Raw genomic sequence first — 23,517 nt, 5'->3', positions numbered from 1 at the left:
TAGTAGTGCCAGAATGAGTTCTTACACAGGAAAGGTAAGACTAGAGTTGAGATGGATACATAGAATTCCAAAGAATATTTAAAGATAGGAAAATGTCTCTGGGATTGGTGCGGATTTTGCATGAACAAAGTTCTAGTTTGTCTTGAACAATAATGAATACAGTATGTAAATTAAGCTATTACTAAAATAAGTAACAGATAAACAAATATTCAAAGTAATTATCGCTAAAATTTATTTTTCCCCAATCCTTTTTGAATCCCACAGCACTGAAAAAAATCTATGTAAAAGAGAACAAAGTATTCACAAAATCAATAATCAGCAATCAAGAAAAATCACTTATCACGAATAATGTCCTTGGCAGTATGAAGTAGATAAAGAACAAAATGCAGAGGCAAGCAGAGCAAAGAGACAACAGGATTTTAAGTTGAGACTTCCTAAATCTTAGGTCCTTGCTATTATTATTATTATTATTGTTGTTGTTGTTGTTGTTGTTGTTGTTAATATTAATATTAATATTATTATTATAGATTGGTTCCTTACTTCAGTTCTTGGTACAAAATGATAATTCTTTTGAAGGAAAAAAAAAATAAAAAAAAAAGTTTAACACAATTCCGGTGCTTATTATGTCTCTACAGACATGTAATGATTAAACATAAAATTTTAAACTGTTGATTATTTTAATTCAGGAAAAGACCAGTAATGACCATGAATAATGTTAAAATTTACTTAAATACTTTTTTTTTTTTTTTCTGTGTGTAACACTAAGATCAGCCTTGGTATTTGTTGTAATCAAAAATAACTGATGCACAAAGAGTTTCATTTTCATGACAAGTAGCTTCCTCAGGCTCACCATTTTAAAATGTCGATTCCTTAGCAAGAATGTCACTGGTGTGAAGTTAACAGTGATAAATTTGTCTTTTAGAAGCTATTTCAATTGCAGTTCAATTAGATGATATATGTTAAAGAAACTGTGGTCATGCAGCATCATTTTAACAGACCTGTTGAAGGTGGTGGCACTTTTAACATCTATAGACTTGTACACAGAGCAAATTATTCAAAGTTGCAATACAATATATAACATATTAGCTGAAACACCCCACAATAAATCTTGACAATCTGTGCTGAAATAGAATTTAATGTTATTATTCTATAATAAGCTTACTTTTCACGATATTTAGCAGGAGGAATTGTGTCTGACTTTATGAGGGCAAAACACTGAAAAAAAAAAGAAAAAAAAAGGAAAGAAAAAGAAAAAAGAAAACCGACTTATTCTCTTCTAAGAAAGAAGTTATCTAACAAAACCATATATAGGACTTTTTCTTGAGTTTCTGAAGTGCTTATTGTTGCTACACTCACTGAAGCAAATCAAGGCTACATCTAAAGACTGAGTAATTAAATTATGGATGGCTGGACAGTTTTTTTCTCCTACGAGCAGTCTTATGACCTGTCTTTCACACACATGCAAAATTTGATAATTAAATCAGAGCACATTTCTTTGTGCACAGTTCTTCAAAGATCTCTTCAGCCATATCAAGAAGAGGAGAACAGCATATTAATTAATGAATGATTAAGCTATAATAAGTTATTTTATAGAATCATAGCTTAATATCTTTGTAGCCTTTTTTCACTTGTTGGTCATCAAATATTCACAAAGAAATAACATAGATTTAAAAAAAAAAAAAGTAAGAAGGAAGAAGAACACACATTAATGTGACCAATTTGAATTAAAATGTGTAAATGTTTGAGAAGTTATTACTCAGTTTCTCCACATGACCCTGTCTTTCTGTGAAGCTTTATTTCATCACAGATTTTAATTAAATGATGTTAACAATCATTGCATTTGGAGGTTATACTTTGGACTAATCTAAACTCTAAATATAGTTTCTCTAAACTACCTGATCTCCCAATAAGCTATATACATCAACTTTTTGTGTATATGTTCCTAAATTTGGAAGTTACTGTTCAGCAAGATCTTTCACAGACATTAAAATGATACATTAAAATGATGGAGGTACTACTAATGTAAATAAATAGGTATATTGTTTAATAGCTACATTATTACACATTGAAAGTATAATTGTTATTATTTTTTCCTTATTTTTGTTCTGCAAAAACTTTTTAAAACTCCTGCTAAACCACCAGGATGTAAAACTTTCAGGTGGAATAGATATGTTAGCAGTCTCTTGTTTGCCACCATTGATATAACTCCATACCTTCACTCAAAAATGAACTTAATCAAGGTTCTCAATTCCAAGGCTACGATAAGCAGTTTTCTCAGGAGTGTTTTGTGCTCTCATGATAGGGTTCTCTAATCCCAGATCTAACTTAAGGCACTTTTAGACTCTTAACCCTTCTTTGAGCTAGATGGACATATAGTATCCTTAATGGACATCTTGGTATCTTTATTCATACCAGCCTGGATGAAAGAGATAAAATACACCCCATCCACCCACCCCGCTTCCCTGCCCTACTCTGCTGTACCCCAATCATTTACTACATCCCTTTAATGAGCTACAGAATACATAACAAAAAATGCAAGTCTTACAACTGATTTTCCAGCAACCATGTGATTTTTCTACTTAAGTATTAGTGCAATCTCCCTTATGGTAGGACATTCTCTTACCTATTCTAACACTGATCAGGAAGACCAAGCAGATGAGGCCCTTCTATACAGATAGAAGAAACCTCAAATTCACAAGCCCTGGTCTTTCAACCACCCCAATATCTGCTGGAGGGACAGCACTGAAGGGCGTAGGCAATCCAAAAGTTCCTGGAATGCATTGTTGATAACTTCCTTCTCCAACTGATAGAGAAGTCAGTGAGGAGAAGTGCTATGCCAGACCTCGTTCTCACCAACAAGAAGGGATTGGTAGGAAATGTGAAACTCAAGGGCAACCTAGGCTACAGTAACCATGAAATGGTGCAATTTAGGATCCTGAGGGCAGTGAGGAGGTAGCACAGCAAGCTCGCTATCCTGGACTTCAGAAGAGCAGACTTTCCCTTCTTCAGGGGTCCGCTTGGTAGAGCACCATAGGGCAAAGCCCTGAAGGGAAGAGGAGCCCAGGATAGATAATTAATATCAAGGGTCATATTCTCCAAGACCAGGAAAGGTCTTGGAGAATATGACCCTTCCCAAAAAGGACAAAGTCAGGCAAAAATGCCAGGATGCATGGATGAACAAGGAGCTCCTGGCCAAACTGAAGCGGAAAAATGAGGTCTACAGAGGGTGGAAGCAAGGACAAATATCCTGGGACAAATACAGAGAAATTGTCTGTGCAGACAGGGTTCAGGTTAGCAAAACTAAATAGAGCTTCTAATAGGCTAAAGCCCTATTAGAATTAAATTTGTCCAGGGACATCAAGGGGAAAAGATAAAGGTTTCTATAGGTACATCAGTGGTAAAAGGAAGTCTAGGGAAATTATTGGCCATCTCCAGAGGGAAGCAGGAGAATTGGTTACCCACAATATGGAGAAGGCTGAGTTACTCAATGAATTTTTGCATCAGTCTTCATTGGCAAGAGCTCTAGCCACTTAGCCCAAGCCCAGAAGGCAAAGGCAGGGACTAGAAGAATGATGAACCACATACAGTATAGGAGAAGATCGGTTTCAAGACTATCTAAGGAACCTAAAGGTATAAAACTCCATGGGACCTGATGACATCTGCGGGAAAAGGGAACCAGTAGATGTAGTTGCTAAGCCACTATCCATCTTATCTGAGAAGCAGTGGAAGTCTGGTGAAGTTCTCACTCACTGTAAGAGGGGAAATATTGTCCCCACTTTTAAAAAGGGAAAAAATGAAGACAAAGGGAACTGCAGACCAGTCAGTCTCACCTCTGTGCCCAGCAACACCATAGAGCAGATCCTCATGGAAACTAGGCTAAGGAATATGGAAAATAAGGAGGTGACTGGAGACAGCCAACCTGGCTTCACTAAAGAGAGATCGTGCCTGACAAATCTGGTGCCCTTCTATGATGGGGTTACAGCATTGGTGGATGGGGGAAGAGCAACTGACATTATCTACCTGGACCAGTGCAAAGCGTTTGAAACTGTCTGCCATGATAGCCTCGTCTCTAAATTGGAGAGACATGGATTTGATGGATGGACCACTTGGTGGGCAAGGAACTGGCTGGATGATCACACTCAGAGAGTTCCAATCAACAGCCCAATATGCAAGTGAAATTCAATTATGAGTGGTGTTTCTCAGGGGTCAGTATTGGGACTGGTACTATTTAACATCTTTGTTGGTGACATGGACAGTGACATTGAGTGCACCCTCAGCAAGTTTGCAGATGACACCAAGCTGTGTAGTGAGGCTGACATACTGGAAGGAAGGGATGCCATTCAGAGGGACCTGGCCAGGCTTGAGATGGGTGTGTGTGAACCTCATGAAGTTCAACAAGGCCAAGTACAAGGTTGTACGTCTGGGCCAGGGCAATCCCAAGAACAAATACAGGTTGGGTGGAGAATAGACTGAAAACAGCCCTGAGGAGAGGAACTGGAGGTGTTAGTTGATGAGAAGCTCCACGTGAGCCAGAAATGTGTGCTTGCAGCCCACAAAGCCAACTGCCTCCTGGGTTGTATGAAAAGAAACATGACCAGCAGGGCAAGGGAGGTGATTCTTCCCCTTAATTCTGCCTTCATGAGGCCCCACTGAAAAGAGTCAGGCTCCACTTGGTACACTTAATGCTCTCTTTCCTTTCCTTTCCTTTCCTTTCCCTGCCCTGCCCTGCCCTGCCCTGCCCTTTTCTTTACCCTGATTGTAAATATACTGCACCTGCTAGTACCCTCAAATGACACTTCTCATAACAGACTGCAAACAAAATTAATTGCCAGAATGTTATCAGAAAATCTGTGACTATGGTCCTGTGCTTTCTGTGACTATATTAGAAGAGGGAATGGTTGCTTGAAGTGCAACACAGAGGTAATCTATGTGCCATAGTTTTTATATAATTCCACGTAAACTGGGCATAAAGCAAAAGTTACTATTATTAGAGGATAAGATTTCTTCTTGTGTAGTCCCTGACAAATATACCAGTTGAAGTAAGGAAACAAGTCATGTAAATGGTGCATATATCTAATATCGTATTTAATATATTACAGGCAGTTTCTAAATGATATTTTATTTGAATTTAGAAGTAATTCTAAGATTTATCTCTTAATTGTATGCTGAACTTTCATGTTTAGACTATGCTAGTTTGGAATATATGAGTCCTAGTTATAATGCAATTTAGTTGTTTGAACCCTGTCGCTTTTATATTTTGCTTCTTTTCCTTCTGTTTGAACAAATCTGTTAACTATCAGAATATTTATTTCTAGAATATAGAGCAAATTCTAGAGAGCACTATAAAAATACATGAAATTTCAAGAGGGAAATCCCATCACAAACCTGAGACATTGCAGTCAAGAAAAAACTTTAAATAACTCAAAGGCTGTATTTTTTGTAGTTCTCTCAAAGAAGTATCATAGTTCTAAAACTACTCAAGGACATAATTGACTTATACCACTTATGTAAAGATAGTAAGTGTTTATGTGCTGCCTAGAATAAAATGTATTTAAATCTATATATGCAGGCAGTGTTCCAGGATAATTGCTTTGGGTATATTGCTTCATTGCTCATTACACTTACACGGACAGAGGTATTGTAAATTGGTGTTAGAGGCTAGACGCCGAGAAAGTAGCCCCAAAATTTACCCATTTATTTCCAATATATTTTCCATGTTTTCCAATATATTTCTAAGAGGAACTGAAAAAAAAATAAAAATAAAAAAATTGACATTGACATGATGCTTGATGAAGCTTTTTACATCTACAGAATACAGTTATTTTTCTGCATTGTAATGTAATGACTACCTTTGATTTTAAAAGATGAAGAAATAACTTGTGACAGTGCAATAAAAATGTGTATTATGTGTTAAATACTGTATCAACCATCACAAAAATGCCGTGGTGATAACCTCCTCAGATTGAGAGGATACTTTTCATAGTCCCTACGTTAAATATATATGTTACTGATAATTAGGAGCATTATAATGGTAAAGCTTATTCACTAAAATACTTTTTTTTTTTTTTTTTTTTTAAATCAGAAGTGAAGCAAGGGAACAGACAAAGTCTCTGCCTTTTTTTTTTTTTTCCTCCTTTCATTATCTCCTGGAGTTGTTATTTTGGCTATGATTGCTACTGTACTGGTCTCTTCTCTTTTCGAATTTATAACATCCAGATAATATAACAAATAATGGGTGTCTGTCCTTCATTTTGCTTTTTGTTTCCCTCCTAGGTGCTGGATTAAATAATGGTCAGTGGCATTCTGTATTCTTCTCTGCCAAAAGAAATCGTATCACCTTAATAGTGGACAACGATATGACCTCATCTGCTCATTCCTCCATATCTCTGCAAATTTATTCAGCAGACACATTCTACTTTGGAGGTAAAATATGTTGCTTATTTATGCTGGCAATATCACAGTTAAATGTAAATTTTTGCAGACATAGCTAATCAAACAGCAAGAATGATTTGGCTTGCTTCAAGCCTTTGTTGTCTAACTCAGATATCTCTTAGAGTACTGGTTTCTCAGGAACTGCTATGATATTTTTGGGTTCACATTTCTTAAAAATTTTATCATGCTAAGTAGAATAAATTAACACTCTAAATCCTTTGTCAATTTCTAGAACATAGTTTTCTAGTATCGTGTCCTGATAATTAAACTTAGCATGGCTGACAATCAATCAAATAGGTACACAAGTCTCTTTTGTTATGCAGCCATTGTGTTGCTGTCTCCCTTTTTTTTTTTTTTTTTTTTTTTTTTTTTTTTTTTTTTGGGGCGGGGGGGGAGATTATTATTATATTTTCTGAGAATCTTCCACTGGGCTGACTTCAAGACTTCACCTGAAGTGCATGTTTACTTGTGCAAATATCCTCTGCTGAAAAAAAAAATAATGTTTTTGACCACAGTAGCACAACAATATTATGTTTGGAGAATGTAACTTCTCTCTACAAGCTTATAGGTGTCCTAGTTTCACTAGAGCTCTGAACATGAGCTGGCAGTGTGCCCAGGTGGCCAAGAAGGCCAACAGCATCCTGGCTTGTGCCAGGATTAGTATACCCTAGAAGGACCAGGAAGGTGGTCGTCCCATTGTACTCTGCTCTGGTGAGGCTGCACCTCAAGTACTGTGTTCAGTTTTGGGCCCCTCAATACAAGAAGGACCTTGAGGCCCTGGAGGATGTCCAGAGAAGGGCTACAAAGCTGGTGAAGGGCCTGGAACACAAGTCCTAAGAGGAGTGGATGAGGGAACTGGGGTTTTTTAGTCCGGAGAAGAGAAGGCTCAGGGGAAACCATATTGCTCTCTATAACTTCCTGAAAGAAAGTCGTGGGGAGCTGGGGGTCAGCCTCTTCTCACAGATAACTAGTGATAGAACTAGAGGAAATGGCCTCAAGTTGCACCAGGGGAGGTTTAGATTAGAAATTAGGAGACATTTCTTCTCAGAAAGAGTAGTGAGGCACTGGAACGGGTTGCCCAGGAAGGTGGTGGAGTCACCATCTCCGAGGGTGTTTAAGAAAAGTTTGGAAGTGGCACTTAGGGACATGGTTTAGTGGGTGATATCGGTAGTAGGGTGATGGTTGGACCAGATGATCTTGGAGGTCTTTTCCAACCTTAATGATTGTATGACTCTATGATTTTGTGATCTTCTTTTTAAGTAGAATGTCATCAAATGATTTTGTCAATAATATGTTAATTGATATAATTTTGCTGGTTGTCATAAACCTAGATAAGTTAGGAATGGAGTGCATAATAGCAACATTAGACAGAACATTAGACAACAACATTAGACAGAATCTGAATACATTATTTAACACTACCTTAAATCTTATTATTAAAAATAAATAAAATTAATAAAATTAATATAAAATTAAATTAAATTAATCAATTTAATTAATTAATTAATTAAAATTAAATTCAATTTTAATTAATTATAATATTTATTCTATTTACATTTATATTTATTTATTTATTTTATAATGTTTATTTATTATATTTATTTAATAATAATTATAAAAAATTAATTAAAACATAAATAAATTAATTAAATTAATATAAAATTAATAAAAATAAAAAATAATTAAATCTTATTTAATCTTATTTAATAATCTTATTTATTATAAATAAATAAATAAATAAACAAATAGATAAATAAAAGTCAGAATATGTATAAAACACTAAATGCATCTGGACCAAGTCATTGTCCACAGACTGGTTACCTTGGAGAAAGAAAAGAAAAATGCTCACAAGCAGAAAGTAAATCTAGGAATTGTTACCAGACCATCTGTGGATTTTTCAGGTCTGGTATCTAGCCTTCTCTAGTAAAGATACGTCCTGAACTGGTTCATAATCAGAGAAAGATACAGAATATGGACGTTGAATAGCAAGAAAATATTTTGTAGATTTTTATTTCTACATAGGTCCAGGTTCCCACATTTCTGAATACACCAGTGAACGTTGCAGGGAACATTGCCATATTCTACCATCAAAATGCATACAGTGCATTTCCAAGTTTATAAAAATATTTACCATTTTTCTGTATGCTGGTTGTTTAAATATGAATAAGAGTCTTCCAGAAGAGATGCCCTGGGGACAAAATGGTCATTTTACTTGTTATAAAGAATACAGAATATGCAAAAAAAAATGCAGAAGTTTAGCTGAGGAAATGTGTGATAAACATGAAGGTAATTTAGAATTATGTCAGCGTAACTCCTAGTCAAGAATATACGACAGCTCTCAGTTCGTGGAATAACGACTTTGCAACTATAAGGGAAAAAAGATATTATTTAAATTTGCAATAAACACATGGAGTAAATTTAATTATTAAACTATTTCCTTCTGTTATTAATATTTGGCCCATAACAATAAGGAATCTCACTTTCAGTAATAGTCATTATGCGCTGACTTTTCTCTAACAGAACTAGAAGAAAACATTTTTAAAAGACAGATAATAAGAAAAATCTGAGGCAAAATCTTGTTGAACAGAGAAGTTAGAGATGTAAACTTTTTCTGCATTCACCTTTTTAAATATTTATTTTATTTTATTTTATTTTATTTTATTTTATTTTATTTTATTTTTTGATATGGACTCCCCTGGAAGTTTTTCACTTTCAAATGAATGTCAGTTTTTTTTACCACAAATGACAGATTTTTTTGTTTGTTTGTTTGTTTTTAACATTTTATTATATAATGCTATAGAGAATTTGTTTAAGACCTCTAATTGATTTATCAAAATGTTTGTGATACTGTAAGGTTGCTCTGTTCCTGTTTAGATTTTAGCAAATCCACAGATTTGTTATTCTTACAGCAATATGCAAAGTAGTTAATATACATTTTCCTTTAGAAAGGTAATAACAGTTTTGAACAGTTTGGTACCTCACCAGCGAAAAAGACACTGAGAATTTATTTACTTATTTTATGTCATTTAGTTCATTTTCTATTATATACTTCTTAAAAATATATCAATTTTATTTTTGTTTTTGCATATTCCTTTGAATATATATACCAGTTTCCATTATCATTTTGCTTCCTGGAAAAATAAATCTATGCACATTCTTTGCAGGACTTCAGAAAATACCCATTTGCTCTGTGACACAGAAAAGTATCTTAACAGTCTCTGCTTCCTAACATCATGGAACAAGAAACTTTCTGAATATTGTAAAACAAAAAGTAGTATTGTTTGATTAAGATCAAATACGGCCCTTGCTCCAGAATAAATATTGACCTTTGGAAGACAGACGAAGATAAAAATATTCAGGCATATTTTGTCATACAGTGTTCAGCTGTCATAGGGAAAAACTTCTCAATTGATATGGTTTAAACCAAATCAGCTTTTATTAATACTGTTTATTTAACTGGTAATAAGTAAATTGCATTTCAGGATCATTATCAGTAAAATAATATACAAATTACTGTATTACATACTTTCAGAATGTCAATCATAGACAGGAATTCCAGAGGTTGCCTAGTCCAGTCTCCTGCTCAAAACCAATCTGATTAGATCAGGATGTACAGATTATACACCTCCAAAGATGGAAATCTCCCTAACTTGTTCCTGTATTGAACACCTTCATGGTTAAAAAGTATATTTATTATTTATTTTTGCTGATATGTGATTTGAATTTGCCATTTCTGATTGTTGTCTTTTCCCTCTCCTCTAATCACTGTAGACTTCCGGAAAGAGGCTGTCTCCTTCCCTGCATCTCCTTCTCAGATATCTTTACCTTTCCTCCTTAAGACCGGTCAGACCCAGCTCTCTCAGCATCTTAAAATACATCCTGTCCATTCAGCTCCCTTGACCATATTTGTGACCTCACACAAGGATGTCAATGTATTTTGTTTATTGGGAAGTCCAGAACTGGACATGGCACTCCAGATATGGTCTCATAGTCACCAAAGACAGGGAAAGACCACTTGTCTAGACTTGCTGGCACTACTTTTGTTAATTCCATTACCCTTCTGTGCCATAAATGCACATTCATGTCTCATGGTGCATCTGTTGTCCATCAGGACACCAAGACTTTCTCTGTGGATCTGACTCCTAGGCAGTAGCCTGCACTGTTGCATGGGCTTATTTTATCCCAGAAGAAACACCTTGTACTTGTTCTTGCTAAACTTCATGGTATTCCTGTCACCCCTTTTCTCCTGCCTGCCCAGTTGCAGCCTTGCCCTCCAGCATATTGACCCTTTCCCCCAGCAAGTCACAAGCATTCTGAGAGTGCACTCTGTCCTGTCTTCCCTAATGTTAATGAAGACTTTAAACAGCATAGTTCCCAGGACTGATCCCTGAAAGACCACTGAACATCAGCTAGCCTTTCATCACTGATTGTCCACTTATCCCACTGACATCTCATCAATCCAATGATATGGAAACTGCAGAAAACTGCCAATGGTTTTGCTAAAGTCAAGGTATAATCCATGTCAGCTGTCCCTAATTACCTTTTTGTACGCCACATAGTGTATAAGAGGATTTGCTCCATGAACTTCCCAGGTAGTGAGGAAAGGCTGACTAGTCCCTGGCTCTCTGGGCCCTACTTCTTGGCCTTCTTGAAGGTGAGTGTAACATCTGCCTTTTCCAGTCATCAAGAAGCCCACCTAATTACCAAAATATTTTAAGGATTAAAATGATAATAATTTAACAGTGACAACACTGGATGTTGCGATGATATTGGCTAGCTCTTCCAGTGCTCTCAGATACTTCTTAGACTCTTTTTTTTCCTCTTCTGTGGCTACTACTTCTCTACCTCATACTTTGCTGGGACAAGGGAAGTCTGAGGTTTAGTCTTTACCAGTCAAGACTGAAGAAAAAAGGTCTCAGGCAATTCTTCAATTCCTGAGGCCCTAGGCCCTTGTCATTTGATCCTCAAAACATGTCCCTGAACAAACCAACATGGTCTCTTCTGAAATCCATAGCTGTACTTCTGTGTTTGTTTGTTTGTTTTCTCACTCTCTTGTCTCTGGATCTTAAACTCCACAGTCTCATGTTTGATGCAACAAAGACTAGCCTTGATGTTCACATCTTCATTTTTTAACTTGTCTAGGAGCAGCAGTTTTCAATAAAGCATCTTTCCCAGTTGGTTCATGGATTACAAACATCTAGAAATTGTCTTCATTTTTCAGAAATATTCTGGATAGTTTGATAAAGATAAACCCTTGTACTTTGTAGCTCATTTTCTTTGACTTCAGTTATGACTCGAAACTTGTCCAGATCACAGTCAGCCTGTATTTTAACCCAACATTTTGTGACTAAGATCATTTGGTGAATCTGTTCACATCTTGATTCCCTTATTATTTTGGAATATTTCCCTAATTTGAATTATTTCCGTAATTATTTTGGAACTGCTGTTTGGGTTATCCTGTACCCTGTAGCAATGACTTGCACATATTATTAAAAGTAAGATTGAACAGCCATATTTCTTTACTCTTGCACAGACATGACAAATCAGAAGTGTTTCTGGATAAACCTGGCCAGAAAATTTGCTCCACCTGAAAAATACCAAATTCTGGTATATATATAATATTTTCATTAAAGTATTTTTTTCAGCTCCAGGATTTATGCTTCTTTCAGGCTGCCCGAACAGTGAAAACAATTCTGAATGTAAAAGCTCATTTGGTGGCTTTCAAGGATGTATGCAACTCATTTCTATTGGCAACAAAGCAGTGGATATGAACTCAGTTCAGCAAAATATTTTTGGCAATTTCAGCGACCTTCAGATAGATTTATGTGGCATTATAGACAGGTAAGAAAATTATATATATATTTATTTATACATTTGATTTTTTTTGTTATTGTTTCAAATACTGACCTCATGACCAGGAACAAAATGCTTACAAAATTGCATGCTTCTTTCACAAACATTCAAAAGTATAGAAGAGTTTAAGTATACATAGAAAAGCAAACAGAATGTTTTGCTGCACTGCAAATAACTTTACAATATCTGGGGTTAAAAGTATTTGATGTTTCTGGCAAATTTTTAATATTTTAAATTTTTGTTTTGTAACACGGTAGACACAAATCTCTTTCTGTGACATTTGAAATCCCATTCATCATTTGAAATCCTATGTTCTTTACAAATTATTGCTCTTCCTATATTCTACCCATGCAGAAACATAGTGGAAACATCCTCACAATGAGTGAGCAATCTTTATTTTATGCTCAGGTCAGAACTAATTGTAACTAGTGTGAGAGGGTATTTTTTTTAAGAATGACCAGTTGAAATGGCTCCCTTTGGAAGGAGGAAAGTCTACACACCTTCTCCGAAATAGAACAAGTGGAAGGAATTTGCTGGAGTTCAGTGTGGAGGAAGCAGAGCATAAGTACATATAACCTGTTAGAGACTTCTATTTGGAATATAGCATATGTTTCTTCTCAACTTTCCCTTACCCTACAGTCTTTTGATTAATTTTCTCATTTTTCACTTATTTCACCCTCTCCTTCTCCTTTCTAATAGCCTTTGTAACACTTCTCACTTTCTTCTAGCTTCTAAAGCACCATATTGCTGTATTATAACACTCTGGAATTGAACTTCCTACTTCGCTTTCATTATGTGGTGTTTTGTTTGTTCGTTGTTGTTGTTAGTAGTAAGAATGAGGAGCAGAGTCAGGTTTAAAGAATGCAATGGATATTCTTTAGTTGAACACTTAAATGGAGATCTAAACAAGATTTTGAATAGAAAATATCAAGAAATCGACTGATAGTATAATTGGTACTGACTACTCTCTCTTTTTAACATAGATATGTGAATCTGTATGTATATAACTAAGGAGCACTCAAAATGCTAAACTCAGAGCTGTGATTTGTGAACAATCACTTCCTCCATAAATACGGAGACATCTTACCAAACAAATTCAGAGAAGGTGGTATGCTTTACATATTCTGGTACATAGTAAAGCATGTACCATATGTTGGTGTAAAAAAAAAAAAAAAGAAAAAGAAAAAGAAAAAGGTTGTGATGTATGTGTATAAAGTTAGTGGATCCTAGCACACAGAAATACAGAATTATTTACAGTGTTCCAGATGGCATGGCATTTGCACTGAACAGTTGTATTGTGTTTACAAGGCAAGGTTTTGGTAGTGAGGGGCTGCAGGGGTGGCCTGTGTAAGAAGAGTCCAGAAGCTACCCCATGTTAGATAAGGGCCAGTTTCAGCTGGCTCCAAAGGGACCCACCACTGTCCAATAAGCGATGTTGGTTGTGCCTCTGTGAGAGCAAATTTAAGAAAGGGAAAAAAATGCTGACCAACGGCAGCTGAGAGAGTGAGGAGTGAGAAACAACCCAGCAGACAAGAAAGTATAAGCAGAGGGTGCAGGAGGTTCTCCAAGTGCTTGAGCAGAAATTCCCCTGCAGCCTGTGGAGAGACCCATGGTGGGGCAGGCTGTCCCCCTGCAGCCCATGGGTCCCACGTGGAGCAGATCTCCATGCTGCAGCCAGTGGAGGAGCCCCTGGTGGAGTAGGTGGATGTGGCCTGGAGGAGTCTGCGGCCCATGGAGAGCCCCTGCAGGAGCAGGCCCCAGGCCAGAGCTGCAGCCCATGGAGAGGAGCCCATGCAGGAGCAGGGGTTCTGGGGGGAGCTGCTGCTCGTGAGGGACCCATGCTGGAGCAGTTTACTCCTGACGGATGGACCCCGTGGTACGGACCCATATTTAGAGAAGTTTTTGAAGAGCTGCTGCCTGTGAGAAGTCCCCTCAGGCTCAGTTCAGGAAGGGTGGCATCCCGTGGGAGGGACCCCATGCTGGAGTAGGGACATAGAATGACTGTGAAGAAACATCAGAGATGAAGTGTTAAGGACTGACCACAGCCCCCATTCCCCTGTGACACGTGGTGGAAGTAGGTAGAAGAGGGTGGATGGGGTGGGGAGGTATTTGTAGTTTGTTTTGAGTTTCTCACTGCTCTAGCTTGTAAGTGATAGGTAATAAATTTTATTAATCCCCCAATGCTCTGTGTTTTGCTTTTTGCTTTCTTTTTTTTTTTCTTCCCATGATGATAACTGTTGAGTGATCTATTCTTATCTCAACACTTGACCACTTTCCTTCATATTTTCCCTTTGAGGAAGGGGAGTGGGAAAGTGTGATGGACTTTGGCTGCCTAGCTGAGTAAAACCGCTACAGTAGTGCAAGTTTATTTAGAATTTTAACCTACCCTTTTAACTTTTTGTTGCTTTTAAATACTGCACCAATGGTTTCAGACATATATATAGCCTTTCTTATAAGATAGTTGGGTTTTGTTTGTTTATTTCTTTGTTTTTGTTTGTTTTTGTGTGTGTGTCAAAAACATAGCAATATTTTGTTGTTGCTGTTGTTTGGGCTTGTTTATACCACTTAAACTTCCCAAACTCTTTTCCACAGCATTTTCATTAGCTTTCTGACACAATATTAATCCTTTTATTTTTGAATTTCAAATCTCACAATGATTATCATATGTTTTCCTACGTTAGCAAAGTAGAAGTTAAATCAATTTATTTTCATCAATTTTGTTATGTACATCATCTATTATTTCAAAATAAACCATTTTTTAGAAGTATTCCTGGTCTTGTACTAGCCCGCCTGGGGAGAAAGTGTTTCTTTCCAGTTTCTTCACAAGTCCCATTGCCTTTGCTGTCTGTAGCTCATTATCTGGAACAAAATTCATGTTTCTCTTTACCAAACTATTTCTACATCTCACCATAAACCCAGCTGATAACATGTATTCTCCTTCTCTTCTGTCACCTTTAAAATTTCGTGCACATATTAACAGTTTTCAATAGCCTTTATCATTTTTTTGCACCCTATAATTTTGAGACAATATTCTCTCACTATAATGATTTCTGCATGTCTTTAGTTTTTCATGTACTCAGTGTTTTTGCCAGTACGCTCCAAATGGCAGAAACTTTCCCCAGAGCTGAAGGCAAGCAAACAGCTTATTTATCCTTGACTCATTATAAGAGTCTTTACATTTTCAAGTCAAAATATTGAAACACCGCCCAAATACTGGAGTTGCTGATGGCTTTTATAGTAGAAAAAGTGGACCAACAAATGTGAATGTTTTACACATATAAAGTGCATGAATACAAATGAAAATTACTGCTCAAATAGTGATCTGAAATTAGATGTAATGATAAACTGAAAATAACTATATTGACTACATTCTGTATCTTTCATATATAAACATTCAGCATACAGTGTTCTTTACATTTAGTCTTTATTGACAGATGATTAATTATTCATTTTCATATATTATCCTGTTATTTTTAAACAAGCAAAAACTCCCAACCTTTTCTGTATTTATTTTTTTTCCTTAGTTCCAGAAACTTTCTAATTCCTTCTCGTATGTTTCTAATATGATGACTCTCACATGCCTTCTTCATTTAGCCTTTTCATTGTCTAATATCTTTATATTGCTTCATTGTTCATATTCCTCTTGGGCATGCAAATAATTCTCTTAATATATTTCTGTTTAATATCCTTTCTCTCAGGTCCTTTGTATATATTGGTTTAATAACTACTAATTATGCATAAACAGATGATAAAATAACTTTAAATTAATAGGCCAAAATGTCATTCTAAATGCCTTACAAAGTTAGCACATTTAATCTCTGAAGAGGGAGTACCAGATGAATCTGTTATAATTACATCAAGCCTTGCACAGAAACATGATTTCCTGTCAGGAGTTACTGCTTTTGGTGTCTTGGCAGCAGGGTGTTGTATAAACAAACAAACAAATGCACACCAGAATAGCATGGGGTGTAGTGTTAAGACAGGGAGTAATGGTTTTACACTAAAAGAGCGTAGATTTAGATTAGATATTAGGAAGAAATTTGTTACTGTGGTGGTGATGAGGCACTGGAACAGGTTGCCCAGAGAAGTTGTAGGTGCCCCGCCCCTGGAAGTATTTAAGGCGAGGTTGGATGGGGTTTTGAGCAACCTTCTATAGTGAGAGGTGCCCCTTCTCATGGTGGGGGGCGGGGGGAATTAGATTATCTTTAAGGTCCGTTCCAATCCAAAGCATTCTATGAGTCTATAAAGAAATAGTTATATATGTGTATATAAAAAAGAGTGGCCCTGGGAATTTTTTCTCTTAGAATAAATAAATAATAGATATACAACAGTAATGACATTTGTAGCAATTAGTTGTTATTTCGAAAAAATAGATTTTTCTATAGTTTGTATCCATGGCAAGAAGCAGACAATGCAAATAAATAAATAAATAAATATAATAACATAATTGTCATATGAAGATTTTATTATTATTATTTCTTCATTAAAAATATATTCACATTCTGGTTCAAATATTTGCTTTTGTTTATTTTAATTTTCCAGTGGTCTATCAGCATGTAAATATTTCATTCATTTATCAATCTATATTGCATTGAAGATAGTTGATGGGCAATAAGTGATGACTATGCATCTTATATTTTAATTAGTTATTAATTAGTTATTAGTTTATATTATAGTTTATATTAGTTTTAATTAGTTTTAATTATTTATTTCACAAGTTTATTGCATAATTAGTATCTTTCTGATAGGTAATAAGAACAGGGGGAAAGCTGAAGAGAAAATATCTTATTTTTCTAGTAGGGTTAAAGATATCTTCTTCAAAAAGACTGAAGAGTATCTTAATATACATTGTTATATTTCTTTTTGATGATTTTGCTTCTACTAATAAATATAAGTGCCAAGTAAGAGAAGGGAAAAGAGAGTGAGAATGCTCTTTGTTTCTCATTTTAGATGCTTGCCTAATTACTGTGAACATGGTGGGGAATGTTCACAGTCCTGGAACAGCTTCTACTGTAACTGTACCAATACTGGCTACAAGGGAGCTACTTGTCATTATCGTAAGTATAAGATGTTTCCTAACTGCTTTTATTTGTCATAGATTCACAGACACAGACACACAGACACAGATTTCTAGGTTGGAAGAGACCTCAAGATCATCGAGTCCAACCTCCGACCTAACACTAAGTACTCCACTAAACCATATCACTAAGCTCTACATCTAAACGTCTTTTAAAGACCTCCAGGGATGGCGACTCCACCACCTCCCTGGGCAGCCCGTTCCAATGCTTAATAACCCTTTCGGTAAAGAAGTTCTTCCTAAAATCCAACCTAAAACTCCCCTGGCGCAACTTTCGCCCATTCCCCCTCGTCCTGTCACCAGGCACGTGGGAGAACAGACCAACCCCCACCTCACTACAGCTTCCTTTAAGGTAACTGTAGAGAGCGATAAGGTCGCCCCTGAGCCTCCTCTTCTCCAGGCTGAACAAGCCCAGCTCCCTCAGCCGCTCCTCGTAAGACTTGTTCTCCAGACCCCTCACCAGCTTGGTCGCCCTTCTCTGGACTCGCTCGAGCACGTCCATGTCCTTCCTGTAGCGAGGGGCCCAAAACTGAACACAGTACTCGAGGTGCGGCCTCACCAGAGCCGAGTACAGGGGGACAATCACCTCCCTAGACCTGCTGGCCACACTGCTTCTTATACAGGCCAGGATGCTGTTGGCCTTCTTGGCCACCTGAGCACACTGCTGGCTCATATTCAGCCGACTATCAACCAATACTCCCAGGTCCTTCTCGGCCAGGCAGCTTTCCAACCACTCATCTCCCAGCCTGTAGCTCTGCTTGGGGTTGTTGCGCCCCAGGTGCAGGACCCGGCACTTGGCCTTGTTGAACTTCATACAGTTGACCTCAGCCCATCGCTCCAGCCTATCCAGATCCTCCTGCAGAGCCTTCCTGCCCTCGAGCAGATCGACACACGCACTTAGCTTGGTGTCATCTGCAAACTTACTGAGGGTGCACTGGACGCCCTCATCCAGGTCATCGATAAAGATATTAAAGAGGACCGGCCCCAGTACTGAGCCCTGGGGGACACCACTTGTGACCGGCCTCCAACCAGATTTGACTCCATTCACCACAACTCTCTGGGCCCGGCTATCCAGCCAGTTTCTAACCCAGCGAAGCGTACGCCAGTCCAAGCCCCGAGCAGCCAGTTTCTTGAGGAGAATGTTGTGGGGAACGGTGTCAAAAGCCTTACTGAGGTCAAGGTAAACCACATCCACAGCCCTTCCCTCATCCACCAAGCGCGTCACTTTGTCATAGAAGGAGATCAGGTTCGTCAAGCAGGACCTGCCTTTCATAAACCCATGCTGACTGGGCCTGATCGCCTGCTCGCCCTGCAAGTGCCGCGTGATGACCCTCAAGATAATCTGCTCCATGAGCTTTCCTGGCACTGAGGTCAAACTGACAGGCCTATAGTTACCTGGGTCTGCCCTCCGGCCCTTCTTATAGATGGGCGTCACATTGGCTAGCCGCCAGTCAACTGGGACCTCCCCCGATAGCCAGGACTGCTGATAAATGATGGAAAGCGGCTCGGCCAGCTCCTCCGCCAGTTCTTTCAGTACCCTCGGGTGCATCCCATCCGGCCCCATCGACTTGCGCACATCCAAGCTCCTTAGCAGGTCGCCAACCATTTCCTCATGAATAGCAAAGGCCACATCCTGCTCCCCATCCCCTTCCGCCAGCTCAGGGCACTGGGTATCCAGAGAACAACCGGTATTGCCGCTAAAGACTGAGGCAAAGGCGGCATTAAGCACCTCAGCCTTTTCTTCATCCTTAGTAACTACTCTTCATTCTTCCCCTCCTTTTCTTTCCTCCTGGAAGTGTGACATTTGTATTAATCATTTATATTAGATTTTTCTGCCATGTAAATATTCAGAAGCTGGTTCAAACAAAGACCTTGAGAATTCAAAATCTGTTAACAGAATAAACTCATTGTTTATTTGTGTCTTTTTCACGTTTTTAATAGGTTACATGAGATGGTTGGTAATATCTTTTGTCCATAGTTCCACCATATGAATCAGAAAATCATTCATAATTGTGTTTATGACAAGAATATATATAAAAATATATATATTAAGACAGTAGGACTACACTCTTGTGTAAATGTCATCACATACATGAACACGTATTTTTATAGTTTGTTGAATCAGTGAGCAGGTTAGGTGAAATTCCAGTAGGGTGAATTCAGCAAAACTGGCATAACAAAACTGGCATAACAAAACAAATAAACAAATAAAAAGGTCACCTATTAAATCTTGCTTGTATAGACTGAACAACTGTGATGACTTTTCAAATAGTACACATGCTTTTGAATACCACAGTGCATAAACCTATACCTGTGAGAAGCCTAAACTGAAGATGAATGTGTTTGGTTTATTATAATTTGAAAAATCATATATTGAATCAACTGACGATGTCTATGAGGACAGATGGAGACCACTGTTTCCTAATTATTTGGACTCTGTGGAAAATCTAATAATCTGATAAGCATTATTGAGTTCTTATTCAATGTCAAAACAAACAACAAACAAACAAACAAAAAAAGAACACATAAAAGCCTTCTGGATGTTTGTTTGTGATGAATAAAATACTGTATTTATGTCTATAGATAATATAGAAGACCGTTAGTACTTGATTCTGCTGATGTTAATAATACATTTTAAGTGCCAAAATATTTAATATTTTAATGATTTCAAAACATTATTAAGCCCTATGAACCCTTGGGGATTTTTTGGCCATGTTATCACACTTCTGGGTAATTTCAAAAGAAATAATTCTCCTTTAATTCTTAAAGAAACAATATTTTTGTTATAAGCCTAGAAATTACTGATTTGGAAATATTTGTATACAAACTATGACATTCATTTAAAAAATCACTAAATAATTATTATTTTTCTTTTGTGATGTTTATATTTAAATAATAATATTGACTGTAAAAAAATATGTAAATTTCTGTTTGAAAATGACATGTATTTGTGGATTCTGAATATTTCTCTGAGTTAGCAATCTGAATTAATTGTCATTCTAAGGGAGGTGTCACTAATGTCACTAACCGTAAGCAAAAAGCAAACCCACAAATAATAAATAAAAACCACCATAGATCCCATTCTTCCAAAAAATAGCCTCTTTTTAAAAACAGCACCTCTTTTGGATTACTACACCAATTTTTTTTTACTTTTTTTTTTTTTTTAGTTTAGATCAAAATTATCTAAACCTTGTAATTAATTATTTTTTTTTCCTGAATGTAAAGACTCTTTCTTTTTGATAGAGTATTTTCAAGTCTTGTTTTTGTTATAGCAGACAGTCCAGAAAAGAATCACCCAAATATTATGACTGCTTGATTGCTACGGATAGGTTGGCTAATGTGGTCTAGCTGTGGAATTATCATTGGTTACATGTGTAACGACAGATTTGAAGTCAGTAGCTCATTCTCCAGGTTTTTGATCATAAAGAAGTTGTCACAGACTTTTCTTCAGGAGTTGACTGATATAAAATACACATGACATGGGACTGAGAAGCTGTTATTTTGTCTCTGCTTATTTTGTTCTTTTACTGAAGTCTCAGATAATTCATTTACCATGACATTACTGTGTAAAGAAAAAGAGAAGAAAACATGAACCATGAAAGCCAATAAATACTAGGAAACAATTAGAATATCTAGGAACACTGCTAACTTTTTGCTGTATGTAAAGACACGTAAATAAAAAATAAATCAGATTTAACTGAGACTGTTAAAGCTTGGCTTCTCAAAATCTGATACCCAGGGTCTAAATAATACTCTTAGCTTTCACATTAGATGACTGTTTCTAAAACACTTTTTTTTTTTTTAATTTATATTTCACTGTTTCCTTCCTGAAGTTTCCAGCCTGAAATACAGAAGAAAATACCTGAAAATGTTCCTTGTCCCAGTATATATAATTAAATGTGCTTCACAAATTCAAATGAAAGTAAAACTTTGATTATGTGATTTCTTCTGTATTCTTTAGCTTTGAACATACACAACTTCTTTTCCCCATACAAAGGCCCCAAACATTTTTATTTTTATTCACAAAATAAAATATAACACGATGTTATTGCATTTATGATGTTCTTTTACAGCTATCTACGAACAATCATGTGAAGCCTATAAGCACAGAGGGAACACTTCAGGCTTTTACAATATCGATTCAGATGGAAGTGGCCCCTTGGGACCGTTTCTTGTATACTGTAATATGACAGGTGAGGTGATAAACTGTGTTAACTCGCTGTTGGGTCTGTATACATGCTCATTATATTGAAGCAGAGTTTATTAAATAAGAAGCCTCTGTAGCTCACAATTTTAACATATAGATGCACAACAAAATGAAGGTGGCTCCTTGGGTCAGAATACCAGGCAAAGAATTACGCATAGAAGTTAAAATAATAACTGGATTTATGCTGTAAATCTAACACTGGGTTCTTGTTGTGCTTTGCATAACTGGGACATGTGTTCCGTATTGAGAGAATGTCATGCTAGTTCATTTTTTGGGAGCAGTTTTTTTTTTCACTGCGGTTACAGCCTCTATGAGGACATTTAAATGAATTAGGCACACGTTATGTTTTATGAGAAAACTACTGACTTTTCCCTGAAGGCTTCTGAAAAAAATATATAATTCAGAACTGGCCTTTGTTTGATGTAAGGAATACAGACGTTAAGATTCATTTACAATTAGTAGATCTTTTGGAGAATGAAAATTCAACCAGTTAGATTCTCACAGCCTCAATTTCAAGCACACAACCTCTTTTTCTACACCCAGTTCTTAATATGTGACCATTTACATCACTAGAAGTTTTAGATGTCAGAGTTTGTTGTCAGTCAGACTTTTAACAAACCAGTTGAAGTTGTCTATGCATGCCTATCAATGTGTGTCCTTCCAATTAAACTACATTTAAATGCATTTTTGAAAATTAGTATTGCTTTATTTGTAGTTTTATTTTTTCTTTAGTTTCTTCTTATTTGATTTTCTTTCCAGTAAAAAGGATGAAATCACTTAATTATTTTGTAAGAAAAGATATATTTTGTGACAATTCGTTTTTACATTTTTAACTGTATAAAAGATTACTTGAATAAGCTATGATTGAATTTGGCTTAGTTATGTCCTAAGTGCTGAAATTTTACTTATAAACCTTATCATAATCTTGTGATGTGGGTTTTTAAACAATTTTTGTAAACTACGTATTTATACGTAGTTTAATCAAATAATCACGGTCACATGTATTTCTCCAGTGACTGACAGGACTCTGTCTGCCAATAGCATTAGTTGAATTTCACAGCAACATAAAATTCTTTCGATCATACATATTCTTTAGATTTATACATATTGAAATAATAGAAATTCTTATAGTTTTCATCAATCCGTATAATTTAACTTGTTTAACCATCTCAGCTCCTGACTTTGACTTATGCAGTAGGCTGTGTTAGCACACAGAAAACAAACTTCAAATTGGCACAGACCCTTAAAAGGAAATATCCTTGTGTCCTGTGAGACTAAACAAAACCAAATAATCCTGGCAGAAAGAAGACACTTTTTTTTTTTTTTTTTTAAATGTGTGTCAGGTGTGTCTGTAGCATCTGATTTACTCTTGTGTGTCCATGAACAGCTGTTACAGTTTTCCTCAGTCATTTCTTATTCACCACATTAAGTAAACCTCATTGATCAGTTCTTCATCTCAGGATGCAGTCTGACAGGATGAATCTTCAGTGTTTGTTCCTTTCCCAGTTTTCTCATAACTCATATCCTCTTTTCCCAGCAGAGGCAGGGAAAGCATATGACCACATTTCTTGCAGCACTGTCTGAACATTCATGTAGCTCTATATTTGGGCAGCTGGTAGGAACCTTTCCCCACTTTTATTTTTGGAGGTCAATTTCACAATGAAAAGCCAACAGCCCACAGTGGTTGTTAAGATGACCAAACTTTTCAGTGATATGCTTTTATTTTTCTTTTTAAATTTAGGGATTTGAAAATGTGTGTGAGTGTGATAGGTGATCAGTTTGTCTCTTAATTTTTGTATTCAGCATAGCCTTTAAATATGTTTTTGTTCATGTGCATGTACAAAAATAAATGTTTGCTATCCTTCCAGAAATCTGCTTTTTCATACCATGAGCATATGTTTAATAATATTATGTAATGTGGCCAAAATTAGATAAGTAAGGACAAAAA

General features: G+C 36.5%; 1 protein-coding gene across 1 annotated transcript in view; it reads left to right on the top strand.

Annotated features, from left to right (window-relative positions):
- Positions 1 to 23,517, top strand: part of CNTNAP4 (contactin associated protein family member 4) — a 205,594-nt gene that overhangs the window by 140,866 nt on the left and 41,211 nt on the right. The window contains exons 9-12 of the mRNA XM_050716536.1: positions 6,274 to 6,423; positions 12,102 to 12,273; positions 17,236 to 17,342; positions 21,436 to 21,555. Coding sequence (XP_050572493.1) covers positions 6,274 to 6,423; positions 12,102 to 12,273; positions 17,236 to 17,342; positions 21,436 to 21,555 — 549 coding nt within the window. The remainder of the gene's footprint in view (positions 1 to 6,273; positions 6,424 to 12,101; positions 12,274 to 17,235; positions 17,343 to 21,435; positions 21,556 to 23,517) is intronic.

Source organism: Cygnus atratus, chromosome Z, assembly GCF_013377495.2.
Source record: "Cygnus atratus isolate AKBS03 ecotype Queensland, Australia chromosome Z, CAtr_DNAZoo_HiC_assembly, whole genome shotgun sequence".
Classification (NCBI taxonomy): Eukaryota; Metazoa; Chordata; class Aves; order Anseriformes; family Anatidae; genus Cygnus; species Cygnus atratus.
Note: the sequence above shows the minus strand (reverse complement) of the source record. Positions and strands in the feature narration are given on the sequence as shown.